Source organism: Drosophila miranda, chromosome XR, assembly GCF_003369915.1.
Source record: "Drosophila miranda strain MSH22 chromosome XR, D.miranda_PacBio2.1, whole genome shotgun sequence".
NCBI lineage: Eukaryota > Metazoa > Arthropoda > Insecta > Diptera > Drosophilidae > Drosophila > Drosophila miranda.
This window is the reverse complement of record NC_046674.1, coordinates 8,176,445-8,193,884: the sequence shown is the minus strand read 5'-3', so window position 1 is coordinate 8,193,884 and position 17,440 is coordinate 8,176,445. Positions and strand designations below refer to the sequence as shown.

Sequence of the window (17,440 nt, the reverse complement as noted above, 5' to 3'; positions counted from 1 at the left end):
GACAGCTTCCTGGACAAGTGCAGCCGTGCCCCCGGACAGGCTGCAGTCCTATCTTATCTAGAGTTTTGATTGGAAAAGCATCCGCCATCCGCTCGCACCGCTCCCATTTGACACTAAGCAGATGCGGCATGTGTCGTGCGGCATGTACGCCATGTACGGCTGCGATACTGCCAGGATGTGTGCTCTTTCGAAATTCGACTTCGACCTCGACTCTCGAAAGCATTGGGCATGCGCCGTCCTGTCCAGGAGGCGTATCCACGCCGAGCGCCAATGGCAAACGCCAAAATGGAGTCGCCACAATGTAGTTGAAGCGAGACAGGAAATTGATTGGGGGCAATAGTATCGAGAGCGCGGAGAGCATGGAGCATGGGTGGTCTGCACATGATTGCACATATGTGCCGCCTGCGATTGCTGGCCAAGATTGTGTGCCACAAAAGAGACAGACAGACAGACAGAGAGAGTGAGAGAGAGAGCGAAAGGACGCCAAGGAGAGGGAAAGAGAACGAGAACGGACGCAGAGAGGGAGAGATGGCTGCCAAAAAAATGGCGACGTCCCGACGCTATCGCTTGCAGGCAACATACGTGTGTACTCGCAACAACATGTGTGATGTGTGCCCCGCCGTATGGACGCCCCTTTCTCCTACCTGCCTCTCCCTCTCCACTGGGGCCGAAGCTGGCCTGGAGGCTCACCCATATGTAAGTTTCTACATACAATGCGGCGTAAATAAGCAGACTGCCGCTGACTGCCGCACACAAAGAGCTGGAGTTCTCCTTGGTCCCCTATCGGGTTGTAAGTATTTGCTGGTTTATTATAATAGATCTGGGTGGGGACCGGCCGCTTGGCGTTGGGGCATGGCGGAAGTAACGCTTAAGCTGAACGATTGTTGCTCAATCCCGGCAATGGCTCATCATCCTGATGGGCCTTCGCCTGCCCATCAATAGTTGCCTGCGGGCGACACTTTTCTCCGAACCACTTTCCTCTGCCTTTTAGCCCGACTTGGACTTTGATTTTGACTCTTAGCATGATTTATGTTTGGTTGTCCAGATGATTGATGGATTTCCTCCTCAAGTTGACTCTCATTTGTTTGGCCATAAGTGAGGTCCACGCCTGGCAGTTGTTTGGCTGCCAGATTACAAATTTTCTACATTGTTTGTGGGTTGGAAAACGGTTCTATGTTGGAAAATGTAATAAATGGAAATTATGCTAACATTTTGAAAGTAAATTCTTCTCTCTCTCTCTCTCTGGAAATATCCATATATTCTCTGCCGAAAGATCCGATGGTTAAAGCCCAACTAGAACTGGAAGAATCAAATTCTACCTTCAAGAGCTTCCAACGCCAACGAAATCTAGAAAATCGTATGGTTCCTGTTTCATTACCAGTTTCATTAACACCTTTTATAGTGTCGAAATTTGTTACACTTAGGTTTAAACCTTTATAAAACTTTTGTATATTTAATATTCAATCAAAATTGTACAAGCTCTGCCGAATTTTATGGTTTAAATTGAGCATATTTGAGTGCCAGAGTACCATCTTTGATTTTTCTCAATATTTATTTAACCACAAAAAACTTGTTTAAGCTCGCAAGACTTTTCTTCAACCAAAAACCTTCTCTTCCGACTTCTTCTTGCACTCTTTCTCTGGCACGTTTCGGTAATTACTCAACCTGATTACCAGACCAGGACTCATAAAACTTTATGTTCAAGTTTTATCTGTTTTTTGGCGGGGTTTCTTCCGCTAAGATTTAAACACATTTTGCGTGACTTCTCCGTGGAATTAGTGGCGTTTATCAATTAGGGAATACGAGGTGTACGTGTACGCACACTGGCACCCAGAAGTCCTCGCCCACTGGAGCATAAATGATTTCAACAATATTTCACTTAAAAGATTCAAATCGCGCGCGAAAGAGAGGAGAGTGAGGCGGCAAAGAGCGAGACAACAATGAGTGTAAAGCATAACAAGGGAAAGGGAAAATATAAATACGCATACGACAAGTGAGGGGAGAGGGAGAGGGAGATGGAGACCGGGATAGGGTGGGGGAGGGGTAGGGGGAACGCACGCGACAGAAGGAAACGGATACGCTCGAAGGGGTTGCAAACAGATTCAAAATTTCCAACCACATATGACAATGCTCCACAGAGGCGCCCCACCATACTGGCCCCGGCTACCCGCATGGAGGGGCTCCCTCCGCGTGGAGGGAAGTGGCCAACAAAAAATTCAAATTTACTTGAAAAGTGAGAACCCAACTAACAGTCGGGATTTTTTCCGCTCCTAGCGGAAGGAAGTCTCGCAAACCGCGAACGAGGGCAGCGGAGAGGAGAGTTAGAGAGCACGAAGGGGGGATATTGTCGTCCTTATGCCAAGGGTCGTCAAGCGCGAACATTTGCATAATCAAATAATAAAAATTTGCATAATTTTATTTTTTACGATACGCATTCCACACTCTTTCTCTCTCTCTCTTTCTCTGTCGAAGCGAAAGCAGCAGAAAACTTTTCAGTTTCAATTTGTGTTTTGTCTGTGCCGCGACATTATACATTATAGCCAACGTTATCTGGCCCGACCTTCTCTCCCTTTCTCTCTCCCTCTCCCTCACTCTATCTCTATGTCTTTCTGCAATTCCAGTTCCATAAACACAAAATGGTGTCAATATTTATTGGCGAACCTGTTTCTTATCGCCGCCCGCTTCAAAACATTCAAATTTGCAACTTTTAACTATTAAAAAAGAAACTTTTTCTTTTTCGCTTCTCCTTTTGGCTGTATCTGAAAATGTTTTCATCGTAAATTCTCCTTGGGAGCACATTAATAGTTGGCCAATTGTGGGAGGACCTCAGATATGGCAAGAGAGTGCAGCTGATGAATGAATCAGTTTGCCATCTTTAATTTGTTTTGAAAAGTTTTCAGATTCGTTGAAATCGATTAAAATAATGCGAACATTTTTAAAGATATCTTCTACAAAGAATTTTTCTTGATGGATTACTAAAAAAAAACCCAGATATCAATGAAAGAAAAAAGAAAAGCTATGTTGCATCTCTATCCCTCTTTTGGGTGTGGAATTTTCTCACTCTATGTCTTTCGAGCGTGATTTAAATCTTGAGAGTGATCATTAAGGTCCTTTTCATAGTTCCCAAAGCGAAGTTGTGGTACAACGCGCGGCCTGTACATTTATTTATGTATCAATGGATAGAGGGGGAGCCTCTCCACACTAAACCCCAAACCAAACCAAAGATGATATCCCCACATGGTTTATGATGTTGTTTTTTTGTGCGAGTCAACAGTTTTTTACCGCACACCTTTTTTAGAGCAAAGTCGCTGGTAAAATATTTAGCATGTCAAATGACATATTTGTGGGGTTCCAGCGGTTTTTTTTTTTGTTTTTTTTTGGTAGAGACTGTGCCAAGGATGTAACTGTCTTATGAGGTTTCTCCTCCTGCTTACTTTCCTAGTCTCTCTACCACCTGGCATATGTGTGGTTGTCGCTGTATTGCTGCCATTTTTGCCGTTTTGTGCTTCATTTATCACTTGGCGGCAGGGATTTCCATATACTCAGCATATTCGCCATGATATATGGCCTGCTGCCTGGTGCCTGGTGCCTGGTGGAGTGCTTAACCCGGCCAGAGTTCAGACGTGAACGTTTATCCCTGGGGTAGTGTGTCACTTGTTCGATGACAAGCCACCACCCAGGCCCCAGTTCCAGTTCCAGTTCCAGTACCATCTCCAGCTCCAGCTCCTGTCCCCTGCTATCCTCACACATGGTGTAATTTAGATAAGTGGCCATTCTTCATATTAATGCTCATAATTTCATAATGTGTACACCCATATGCAGACCCTTCCCACGAACCATTCTACGACGACTGCCCCATGGAATGGAATATTCCAAATTAAAATCGTACATTAGGAGAAAGCAGCCACGGGGAGGCGGGGACGAGAGAACAACATGGTCAGCGTCGTGCGTTTGGGCATGCCATTTATTTTATTTGGCGAGAATTTTTGTTTTTGCCCGTCCAGCGGCACCTTTCACGGAATATGAATGGAGCTCCACACATCCACGCATCCACACATGAATATGGAACATTCGCGATTCGTGTTTTTTCCACGTTGTTTCGCTCTGATTTACGAGCCATAAAAGTTAACTTAATTAAATGGTTTTTGGCTTTCGCTGAATATTTATGGAGCTAGGTTTTTCAAATGAAAAAGAATCTATTGAATGAATGGAAATTTAGATGCAGACTAGAGAAAGATCATACCATAAAGTTATTGGGAATCGAAAAAAAAAGAGAGTGAAGGAACAGATATTCATAGAGGGTGGAAATCACTACCTAATTCGAATTTTCAATGAAATTAAAGACTGTCTGATGGTACAGACAACAAGGAATAGTTTGTATACGATCAGATCTTTATAATAGCTGGAAATAACGCAGATCATTCTTTATTACTAACCCAAGGGTTCCATATCCACCCTACAATCCCTGACAAGCAACGTATACAATTCTTTACTGAAACAGACAAGTGCATTTCAAACTTATTGCTTACTTCCACTCACTTGATCCTGGCGGCGTTTCAAATGTACTTCATGCTTCAATAAACACCAAGAAAAAGAAGGCACAAACCCCGAGATTGAGAGGGCGAGAGGCTGAGTGGGTGAGAGGGCGAGAGACCATCACTTAAAGTCAGCTTAAACGGGAGACCGCAGCAACATTTCCACATAAATCAATTAGCACCCACAACACGCCACTTCTGGGATCTCCTGCTGTTGCCTTGCGGCTTTCGGAAAATTAACTACCTGCTAAGTTAATTGAGCAAACAACGCGGCAGCAGGACGGGGAGTCGCCATAAAAGTTGTGCATCGGTCCAACTAAAAAGTCAGTCCCGTCGCTGGCTTACAACTACGATATTAATTATGCTACCCAAAGTTATGACAGCAGAAAACAGCCGCAGAGTTTTGGGCCCGAGAACTGCGAAACTAAAAACTGCCAACTGCCAGCGAGCGAGCGAGCGAGCGACTGCTGGAAAAGGGAAGCGCATATCATAAATTACGGCCAGGACGTGGCCATGGATGTGCATGGATGTTGCTCTGCTTCTGCTTCTGCTTCTGGTTTTGGTTCTGTTCCTGGTCCCTGTAGATGTGTCTGTCTCTCTGCGTGGCTTTGGTAAGCCGCCGCCTGTCTTCTGGGCATGGCAAACAGCTTCCATGCATCCAAAAATATTCGGAAAAATTCAATGGAGCTGCCTGGCCTGCTTCTCCTCCGCATCCTCCATCTCTGGCTCTAGTGTACGGCACAAAGGTATCCTGGCACGGTACAAAATGGCTACCGCATCGCACAAAAAGTGTCATGGCGCATGAAAAACTTCCTGGACTGGTGGCCGGGCCTCCCAGCCTCGTCCTCGTCCTCGTCCTCATCCTGGACTTGGATCTGACAGAGAGCCAACGGCAAACGCAACCGCAAAACAATGGCAGGCCGTGCCAGGAGTGGAGCTCCTCCGCAGTTTTCGGCAAATGAAAGTCGCATTGTCAGGCTCAATGTTTCCGGTCGGCTCATGGATGTCCTCGGCTCCAGTTCCAGTTCCAGCTTCAGTCTCTGCTTCGGCCTCATTCTCATCCTCAACCTCAGCTGGTGTCTCCTCCTTCTACAATGACTGTGGCCTGAAACAAAGCGCATCCGTTTGGCGAAAATTGAAATGACAAAGTTCAAAGTTTAAGCGGCTTGGCTGTCAGTTTTTCTGGGGCTCTTATAGTGACTCTCTCTCACTTTCAGGGAGTCTGTGGCCAGGGACTTAATACCGTCTCCCTCACACAGCTCAAAGCTAATCGTACAACCCAACGAGGCGTCGATTGCAGTGGCAGTTGAAATTAAAAACGCCTGGGAGCAAGTGGAAATTAAATTGCCTGCAGTTAAAAAACACTTTGGCCGGGCACCCGCAAACAGCCAACAACGAATAACGAACAACAACAATGTCATAAAAGTCAGCTCCTGACACGCCTCCCAATGGCTGCTCCCCACCGAAATATTTGCATACTTTTAAGCGCAGATGAGCAGAAATCACTCATACGCACGGGGGATCCATTACGGGGTTGAGCGTGGAGATGAGGGTGGAGATGGAAGCTGGGAGGCGGAGCCAAGGCCCTGGGCCCGGGCTTACTCCAGCTGTCTGATTTTTATACCCTCTAAAAGGGTAGCTGGATTTGGCATGGACTATTAGCGATTTGGAAGTTGGAAGTGGTTCGATCTTTAGATGTACATATATTCTTGATCAGTATCTATAGAGTGTTCTATTTATTCAAGATTGGATTACGTTTCAACAACATATAATTATCATATGTCTTAAGCCATACTATCATCGTAATCATAAATTCTGTAGGTCTTTTACGAAGAATTCTTTGTTCCGTAGGATAAACCCTTAAAACTTTACTCATTCTAGTTCCAACTTCCTTAGAAAGATTAGATATGCAAGGGTATTTAATGCTTCGACTTCCATGGCTCTCATTTCCTGCCGTCTTGTTGTTGCCTGCGCTATTATAACGGTATTTGCATTGTGTTTTAAACGTATTTGAACACGATGTCGAGCTGGTTACCCATCCGGGTATTCGCTCTCTCTCTCTCTTTGCATTGGATGCTGATGAGGTTCGAGGGGGAGGCCCACCGCTTACCAAATGAGCAGGCAATTTATTTACGGTCAAATTGCGAGGTTAGGCAAAAGGAGGAAAGGCAAACAAAGCGGCGCAGGTCGCTGCGCGATGGGAGCCCTGCTTCTGCTCCGGCTCCATTCGGTGGGCGTAGAAATGTGATAAATATGAAATGTGATTATGGCTGCTATTATGTAGCACCCACCATGATGATGAGGCTTATTATGTGGAGTTGCCTTCGCCAGAGTTGCGGTTGCCCTGGGCGTCGTTTTGAGTGAGTGGCTGTCTGTCTGTCGGTCTTTCGGTCTGCCTGCCGCCTGCCCCCTGCCTCTCCTTTCCGAGGTCGTGCCTCAGTCCTAGTACTTTTCCGAGCCGCCTCTTGTAAATGAGGAAATGTGATTTTGACGATGTGTTTGCTTTACGGCAAACTGAGTTTCATGTGAGCGCCGGGGTCTCCGCTGGGGCCTGTGGGTGTACGGCGGAAGTTGTAATTGTTTTAAAAGGAAGTTGGAATTGCTCATTGGGGAAATGCATAAAATAAATCAACGGCAGCTGAGTAAAGTGGAAATATGGAAGTGAGATATACTTTGAAGCGCAAGACATCATTGAAATAATAGTTTTTGGACTTCGCCTGTGCTCAATAAAACGGTTTATATATTGCTTTTCCACTTAAATACTTCACGTTGCACATCTTCAGGCTGTTTCATCTCAATCAAATGATTTGGATGGAATTATTGTCTTAGGCGATCTACCGCATATTTCTTTGCCTTCGTCTGCTGACTCTAACCAGATCTTTCCGTCTTTGCAACATTATTTCGTCGATTATTTGACTGGCTTTTTGGGTCAGGTGAACCCGATTTGCAATAGTATGTGTAGGCTGGGGTAGCGATACATCGAGTACTATGGTCAGAAGCCATCAAAACTATCATAAAGCCCTCGGCCAGCTTTTGCTTCAAGAACGCTGATTTGATCTCTTTAAATCTTGCACTTTCTCATTTCCAGTCTTTAGTATGGATGGACTTACGTCCATTTAGCTTCCCCTTTGAGAAATTTAAGTGGTCCTTTCTGGTTCACTCCGCGTTCAATAAACTACGGAATATTAACTATCGTTTGTAAAAGCAGTTCAAAAGGTCCGTATTCAATTGCCGAAACTAAATTTGGCTTATTAACAACTACTTTTCTATATGTAAGTTAAACTTCAAACGTGGTCCTAAGCAATTTTGTAGATTTGTTAACTCTAAACGTAGTTCATCCCAATTTCCTTCATCCTTATTCCTCAACGGCACTTATGCTAGTAACGACTGCGATATTGATCAATTCGCTTAATTTTTTAAAGTTTGCTACTCTGTTCCTTCTTATAACCTTCCCTCCATTCCTTTTTCATCTACTGATTCCTGTACCATGCTTTCATATCCTACAAGGGAATTGCCTAAAACTTTACTTCGTGTAATACTTTTCAAAAGAGTGGAGTTCAAGGAAGATCTTGGGGATCTCTTGCTCGATTAAAAGCTATGCTTTCTGATCCCCTCCATACTTTTTTTAATAAACTTTTGCATTCGAATTTACTCCAATTTGCGTTCAAGGGTAGAAAATACTGTACCACAAGCAAGAACTCCTTGGGCAGAAGTTACAATATTCAAAATCTCTTAAATCTGACTTAAGGACTCCCCCAAGCAGTTTTCTTGTCACCTCTAGACCTTCCCACCTCTGTGGCTCCCCCCCAATTTCCACAGATTATATTCCCCAGATATGGTTCTCTGCCGCCTGGGAAAAAAGGAAACAAAAAAAATGTCTTTATCAAGTGGCAAGCAGCGAACACAAAGCCATAAAATGCTAATCCCATCATGGGAACAATGAGCAGAGCGGATCGGAGCAGAACGTTTGCCGTTTAGCGATGCCATCAATTGATACATCAGTTGATAAGGCAGGAAGACGTCCTGAGAGAATCGTCGGGCTGTGTGGCTGTGTGGCTCTGTGGCACGGGGCTAACAGGATTTGGCCACGCTAAATCAACGCGATTCGCTGTGGCTCATTTGAGTGCAGCGGCGGGGCACAGACAGAGCCAGAGACGCTGCCGCCGCCACCGCCACCACCCAAGGAATTCGTTGCGCTTTGTAGGAATTTGCCATGCTACACATATTCGTGGCTCATGGGAACTGTGGCAAGAACCCAACAAGGGTTGTCTCCCCCCTGCCTCTGCCGCATGAGTGTGGAAATATTGAAATTCGAAATTCATTTTTGCCAAAAACTGCACGAGCACTTGATGATGGGTTACTGGAAGTCAGCGTCTCGGCTCGTTGTTCCACTTTGCTTTAGTCGCGGCGCACAGTGGGGTCTCAGCCGAAATTCGGTGGCAAAAATCCATAATTTAGTGAGCGATTTGACCTTCCAGTAAGTGGCTGCTTATGCGATTCAACACATTCAAAAAGAAGAAGGACTTGCCATGGGTGTCACAGGTAAATGACCTTCCATGAGCTCTGCAGGATAAGCAAGTGTATTGCGATTCAGTAATAGCCTGCTGCAGCCTTTGGCCTCTCACAATGGACTCTCATGGACAATGCAGGAGCGAGGGCAATATTTACACGTGAATGTTTTCTCGCCCGTGTGCACTTGTCTATGGCAAGTAAGCTTAGAGCGACGTTTAGATTGCAAAAGCGCAGAGTTATAAAATCGAGGATTTAGTTTAAAAGTTCATTTAAGACATATTTACTTCGCTGAAGAAGCCTCTGTCTTCTCTGCGAAGCATCGTCGCTTGGCAGGTATGAGAGTACTATCGGGGAAATTGTTCTCTAAATCTTCATTTTCGAGACTAGTAATCAGGTGGTGTTTTTTTTCGCTACACTGCTCGTCCGCATTATTTTCTGGAAATTTTTGAAAGCTGAAATGCACGAAGGCCCCACTGTGCGGCGCCTGGCCAGGACAACCCCGGATTCTGTTTTACAAGGCCTCCATCTTTATCCCATTTCAGTTCCCAGAACAATCTCGTCTCAGTCAGCTCATTAGCGTCGGCGTCGTAGTAGAGTCGTAGTTTTTGTGGCCGCATCTAATTGCTGCATGCGGCCGACGCATCCCAATCCCAGCGAGCCCGCGACTTCAGCTTCACTGCGCTAACAAGTCGAACATATTCTCTCCTCTACTCACATATGGCGTATGCCTTCGGCCCTGCATGTGCCCGCCGCTGACTTTAGTGGTTTTTCTAAGCCTGGGAACCTATGTTTTTTGGTCTACTCTACACAAGGAATAATGTGGCGGGTTAGAAAGATAGTCTTAGGGTACACAGAATCAACAGTCATGTGAGTTTTCAAAAGGTATATAGAATTAATAAGTCAATTAATTATATTGAGTGGTGAAAATGAAGAGGATAATCACAAATAGGAACAGCTTTGCCTTCTAAAAATTCAGCATTATCTTATTTTTGGGCTTAAAATCTCTACAAATTCGGAGCACTAAGAGTCCGAAGAGACCAGCATTCGAAACATTATGAATTTGAAAGGAAATGTTACGAAGAACTTCAAAAAAGAAACGTCTATGTCACTGCCCAACACAATGGAAGTGTGCCTTGATTTTGAAAATTTTAAGGCCAGCCAATAGTCATACAGACCCATAAGCTAACTTACAGTATTCGCTTATATAAACTGAAGATCCTCTTACCCACCCGCAGTATATAAACGTACAACCGTTTCTGAGTCAAAGAACATTTATCGTTACAAACAAAGACGAGACAGCCGTCTTGGTAGAATTCTGTATACTCTATTCACATGCGACATGCCTTTACCGAACGCTTTACGCTGATGATACTGCATCGTCTCATCAGCCACTTGCTACAAAGCCGTTGCTGAGAAACGGTGGTCTCGGTCCGGCGGAATACTGGGCCAACAAATGGAATATCACAAACGACAATCAAAGTAAATTTTACTAAAAGAAATAAATATCCACCAGAGCAAACCTTCAATGGAAATATTATCCTTATACCTCGCAACAGTAGTCACTGCTACATAGGAGTCCATTTCGATAAAAGCCTGACTTGTGGACCACACATCAGAGCCACTGTCGATAAATATAAATATAGGCTCAGAAAGGTGCATTGGGTTATAAACTCAAAAAGTAAGTTTCCAAAAGGCTATGATAATTCCCATATAAACATGCGCCGTTCAGGCCTGGGGATGTATAGCGAAAACTTGTCTTAACAAAAAAAGAATTATGCAAGCAAAAACTTTAAAAGCGATGACAGCTGCTCCTTGGTTTGTTTGGACCTCAATGCTCGAAAGAGATCTCCACATCCCCAAAATTGGGCATCAAGGATAGGTTTAAATAATCCTTTAAATTAAGCAACTAGAGGAGTACTGCACCCTCAAATTTCTAAACATCTACATAGATCCCTCAAATATTAAAAACAGAAAAATTTGCTGAATAATAAGAAAATAAAATCCTTTTATTAAAAACTTATATACATATATGTTAATCTAACTATATAACTCTTAAAATCAGTATTAAGATATCAAAACTATATAAATAATAAAATAATAATAATTAAAAATAAACAATAAACAACTGGAGGATCCCATCCAAATGGTACTCTTTTTTTATTGGTCCAAAATCGAATATAGAAAATCAAATTATGAGTATTACGAATGCAATTATTCTCCATACGAGTATTTTATAAAAGAAAGACTGGAATCGTTGGCAAAAAACTGACTGAATTTATAATTTCAGACGTGAAACCTTCAACGAATTATTCGGAAGGATGTAATTGGCATTCGATTTTTGTATTCGGAAACTGTAAGTAAATTTCATTAAGCACACAACAATTGAATTAAGATTTGCATAACATTTAGATTTTTATTGAAACATTCAGCCACACATTGTATGCTAAGATTAGCAGATCGGCAACTTATTTCAAATATTTTACAATGATTGAACCAGAGAACGTTTCGGTTCCGCAAAGACTGATTATTCATAGACATAGAGAGAGGCTATTTAAAAAAAAAAATTGCACTACATTTAGGGCTAAAAAAAAAAAGTAAAATTAATATCACAATAGAGAAGGGGCATTACGGGCACAAAAACGATGACGGCTGGGGGTTGAGTCTTAAAAGTATCCGAAGAAATGCTTCGATCATTTGGGTACACCTCCCATTCTCCGTCCGGGCGGTGTGCCGCCAACCACATTGATGATCTCATTGTCGCTGGACTCCTCCAGCTGCGGCTGATGGTCACTGGCCTTGTCCTGATGGGCCGTCATGTGCCTGGTGAGATGGTGCCGCTCGCGGAACGTCTCCTGGCAGACGGGGCACCTCAGCTTCTCCTCACGCTTGCGGCGATTGGGATCGCAGGCCACCTCGCTCTTGTGGTGGGAGCGCATGTGGTAGACCAGGTCGCTGGTCATCCGGAAGCTAATGTTGCACTTGGCGCACACGTTCTGTGCGGTCAGGGTGAAGGTGGAGGCCAGTGTGGGTGGGATTAGCGTGGAGAGAATCGCAGCTGCTGCAGGATTCTGCAGGGGCTGGGACACGGCAAACGGATGCGGAGGCGGCCCGAATCCCGGATATGAGCCATGCAGAAACTCCGCTGGCGGACCCGACGGTGGTGATGAGGGTGTCCCCGGTCCTCCTCCACCATTGGGATGGCCACCTGGTCCCGGGGGACGCGTGTAGAGCAGGTGCTGCTTCAGCCGATGCTGTGCCTGCAGCGCCTGCATGGGATTCACCGCCTGGAAGGCTCCGTTGAACTGGTACTCTGGCCGAAAGTTGTGGTACATAATCGGATTGGGTGGCAAGGGATTGGCGACATGTGGTGGACCCACACTTCCCACACTGCCACCGCTGTTGGTGCGCGGCGGTGGCGTGACCAGCGGCGGACTCATCGAATGGCAGCTCAGTTGATCCGGGCTCAATGGAGGGGCTCCCACATCCACGGGCGACTCCAGACGCGATGTGGTCGAAGGCGACGAGGATGTGGACAACGACGACGAGGCCACTTTCGTAAAGGCGCTACGCATTGGCGGTGGTGGCGAGGCCGTGGCCGTGGCCTCCGGGGAATCCACTAGCGGTATGACCAGAGTGGGATCATCGTACACTCGCGGCGAGCGGATGCTCAGCTGGGGATAGCGTTGACGCGCCTCCAGCAGGCTGATGTACTCCATGGCCGCCGGCGATGGTGGCTGCGAGGAGGCGCCACGCGGTGACAGATCTGTGGGATAGTGGTTCATCTGCTGCTGATGCTGCTGCAGCTGCAGCTGTTGGTGGTGATGGTGGTGTTGCTGCAGTGCCTCCTGGAGACGTGCCTGTTTCTCGGCCTGCTTTTGCTTGATGCGCTCGTCGGGCATCATCAGAAATGCCACGTCGAAGGCGCGCTTCAGCGTGGTCTTTCCACCGGGTGGCGATGTGGGTGTCTCATTGTTGTTGTTGTTGAGATTGGGTGTCTGTTGGAGCTGGTGTTGGTGTGGGTGCTGGTGTTGGTGCTGCTGGTGCTGCTGCTGATGCTGTGCATGGTTCTGCTGCTGGTTGTGGTGTGGCGAGGATGTGGAGATCCTCAGCTCCGTGTGCTGGGGCGGCGTGGAGCGACGCGAGCCAGGATTCGCATGCGACGGAAGGCTATCCATGAGCAAATTCATCTTCACTTGGCTTTCAACTCGATTCTCGCTTCTCACTGGGTCTGGACTTTGTTCTGTTCCGTTCGATTCGAAATTCCAGCTTCGACTGCTGCCTGCTCGCAATCTGTTCCTCCTTAAGTACCCGCCACTTGCCACTTGCAACTTGCCACCACCCAAGTCAGTCCAGTTGGAATTCTCGTATTCTCATATTGTCCCATTCAGATTGGGAGAGTTCTCCACACTCTCGCGGCACTCGGCCCATCTGTCCAGATTCTGCACGGAGTCTGTTCAGATTCTGCCTCTGCCGGAGAGCACGGACACCCTTATGTCACGGCCTCTCTTTCTCTCTCTCACTCTCATCCTCCCTCTCTCTCGTGGCCAGGCATCCCTTTTTGTCGCTCTCTCTACTTCTCTCTGTCTCCGGTTCCATCTGCTCTGGCAGTAGGCAAACATATTCTGTGGTTTTATTGTGTGAGGCACAAGGCGCGGCGCCTCCTGGTTGGCTGCCGTCCGCGGCAGGGCAGGCTTGTTCGAAAAAGTTTCTCATTTTACCTAAATTGTATATGATGCATGGCACAGTGGTGCAAAGGTAGCAAAGAATTGATTTTATTTACGTGATATATAAAAAAAGACCCACACAATTCCACCTTTAAAAATCAACTAAAAAATATTCCCCACAATCCGGTGGCAAAAAGTTGAGTCCTTTTGAACGCAGGTGCGTCTATTCGAAATATTCGACTATTGTTGCACTTTTCTGCCTATCAGCTATCACCGAAATTTGTTTGAGCCCGTGAGGCCATAAAGACATTGCTTAATATATTCTACAAACGCCAATTCTTCGTCTATTCCGATATCGATAGGAAACCTGCGGAGGTGTCTACTCTCTATGCGTATATCGATATCATTATAATGTCAAATTTTTGCAGCCCTCGCCTGGCCAACCTCTCTTCCGGCGGCCACAAAGCTTTTACAAATGTTTCTGGAGTCAAACGCCGCTGGAGTCATTAATACAATAATGGGATACATTTACAAATTCACCCTATTTTCTACGATGTCAGCTATTAGAAACGTCAGACCAACAGAGTAATGTTTATAGTGCGCAGGGGCGTATCCAGCGTCTATAAGAAGTATTATTTGTGGTCGAGTTTGAAAAGACGGTTTCAATCCGACACAGCCTTTATCTATTTTTCCCCAGTGCAAGCGCTGTGCTGATGATACAATACCTAATCTACATGGTTTTAAAAACAACCAATAAAATTCTATCGCATTTGTGCAAAGAAGGAAGAAGCACACAACATGAAGACGGAGGACCACAAATTTATCCACATTCCCATTCTGAACACAGATAAAAGAAGGAAAAAGAAGATGAGGGCAAGCCGTCGACATAACCTACAACACGAGAAGAAGAAAAACGAGCAGCATACTAGAAGCAGAAAAACACGCAAAAATACACCCAAGAAAAGGCAAATAAACAGAAAATGGTTCCCATAAACAAACTTACATAGAAGAACGCCAGAGGAAGGAGAACACCTTAGGAAGAAAACCCTACCTTGAACCAAATGAAAAGCGGACTATAAAGCAAGAGTACTGCTGTGAGAATGGCTATTTCGATTTTTGGATCTCTACAGATAACTTAGAGCACAATCATCTCCCAATTTGCACTCTCCTTTCGGCCAGCTTTCGTCCCACTGTGCCGCTGCTGTGTGCTGTGCAAAGTTCGAAAAAGGAGGCGGCGCTTGGTGTTCTCTCTCTCTCTCTCTCGCTTGTCCACCCCCGTGATAGCTCTGGCTCGACATGCCCTCTCACTCTGCCTGCTGCCGTCTCTGTCTGTCGTCCTCTGTGTGGCATGATAGCCGTTGTGATTTCCTTGTTGCAAGTGTTTCCGAACAGGTTGTTTTTGTCGATTTTTTAGCAGCGCCAGCGAGATTGAGATTGTGTGAATATGTGGCCATGTTTTCTGTTGTTGCACGAGTATTTGTTGCTCCCGGTTTGGATTTTGAGTATATGCTGCGCGTAGCTTCTACATATTGCTGCCCCACACATACAGACAGACAGTGGATAGGATCCGTCCGCTACGTTCCCCTACTCTTCCATTCCCATAGTACAGGGCCGACTGTTGAGCGCGGCAAGATTTCGGGGGCAGCAGCTAAAATATTTATTTGTCAGTTATATAGAAAAACCCCCAACTGTCCAATAAATACGAGTATGTATACGAAACGATGGCTGGACAGCAAAAGTAACAAATTTTTGAATGTTTTCCGCTCGTTTTTCATATCGTTCTGTTCCCTCGAACTTTTCATACCCCTTGTAATGGGAAGTAGAATGTTTTGGGCATGTATTATTGATCAGCATCCGATTTCTTCGCCTCCGTTCGACTATTTATCAGTATGAATGGAACCCTTTGGTGTGGATACTTGAAAACCCCTGCAAAGTTATGAAAATTAATGAAAATTATAGTTAAAACGCAATTCTCTTGGTCATTGAATATTTACATATCTAGTGGTATGTTTATAGAAAGGATTGCTACCAATTATTGGGTATCTTATAGTCGAGATGTGGACATATTCCTTCCGATTTCTTTTGGCTTTGTTGCATGGCAGTACCCTAGTGTCCGGGCAGACAGGATGTGAGGATGTGGCCAGTGCCGGGACAAAATATGTGTCTGTTATGGTCAGTCGTGGAGCAGGTTTACACAGACCGCCCCAGACACATACGTACAATTTATTTAAATGTCGCTTCTTTTGTTGCACTTTGTGCTGTGGCTGTGGCTGTAGCTGTTGCTGTTGCTGTTGTGTCTGCCACAGTAGCAGCAATTTAATGTTTGCATATTTTCAGGTGCTAATTGTTCCACTTTCCATATGAGTTGCATTTTTAATTAAAATTTATTGCCATGTATTCCTCTCTGCCTCTCTCTCTCTCTCTCTCTCTCTCCATGGGATGCAATTTGGAGCCAGAAAATCTGCCTGGCCGCCATGTTGGCTGTCGACGAAATGAATATTAAACACATGATTGCCTTCGGCCATTGCCATTTCATTAAAAATATTGTTTAGTTTATATTTAATTAATTGCAGCATCGAACAGTTCAAGCTGAAGCCATAAGCTGATGTGATTAATGAACGATAAATAATAATGGGGGTATTTCAGAAGGAGAGCAGTTCCAGAATCAACATTATTTCGAAACATACTTTCTCCAGTCGAAAATGTTAGAAATCTAAACAAAATTGCCATCCTTTTTTGAAGTACATATGTATCTCTGCAATAGACCTAAAAATAAGATAAAAAGATGCTTAGTTACAGATACAATCTATCTATTCTTTTCCAAACATAATTTCCTTCTGCTATTTAAGATTATCATCGAATTATCAAACTGTTTCGAGAGCTATTTCCCCAATCCATTAGATTTCCACTTCTCTTTATTGATTATCCACCAAGGAATATCCACATATGCGACACGTGACTGCAATTTGAAGTCAAGTAAAAATCCCAAACACATTCGGCCGCACACCAGGAGTAAATATTTTCTGTGAAAATTAACGCAAATCTCCGATATACAAATCGATGCACAAAATCTTTACAAAAACCCAATTGCTAATCTACCCCTGAAGATCTCTGAGGCTAGAACTATACCATTTTGGCATGTCACTCGAGTGAGGGCATGTAAGGGAAGGGGATGGATGGATTGGTTGGGGGGTTGGTGGATTGGTGGGTTGGCTGTTTGGCTTGGCCCCTGTCGATACATCAAACTGCCAAGTGACAAAGTGATTCCCCTCGTCAGAGACAAAGCGCAAAAAGGCGTGAAATTGCCTTAGTGTGATTAAGTCAAGCCGAGAGAGAGACACAGAATAGACAATAGAAGGGATAATAGAAGGGGGAATGAGTCTCTGAGCGGAGCGGGGAAAGCAAATGAAAAACTAAGATTACCATCTAGCGACTAAAGCTTAGAAGTAGCTACGTGCTCCTTATGCCGACTCCTGGCATCTTCGGTGGGTTTTAATTACCCGAAGAAGATAGCGAAATGTAAATGGTAATTGGCTCAACTTTTGCGTTGTCGCAGGACCGTTCATTCCGGAGACAGCAGACACCTTTTCCGCTCCTTGATGTTAATGCGCTGCCTGTCTCCCGTAATCTTGGTGGTTTGTGGGATACCAGGACGAAACAGCTTCTTGCTGCCTGGCACTCTCTGGCACTCTCTGGGAGTCTACCTCTACTTCTCCTGTGGCAGTGGAA

General features: G+C 45.0%; 1 protein-coding gene across 1 annotated transcript; it reads right to left on the bottom strand.

Annotated features, from left to right (window-relative positions):
- Positions 1-11,434: 11,434 nt before the first annotated feature.
- On the bottom strand, positions 11,435-13,777 carry LOC108152884 (transcription factor btd). The gene has a single exon (XM_017282523.2). The coding sequence runs from the start codon at positions 13,232-13,234 to the stop codon at positions 11,738-11,740; it is 1,497 nt and encodes a 498-aa protein (XP_017138012.1). The 5' UTR covers positions 13,235-13,777; the 3' UTR covers positions 11,435-11,737.
- Between the last annotated feature and the right edge of the window lie 3,663 nt (positions 13,778-17,440).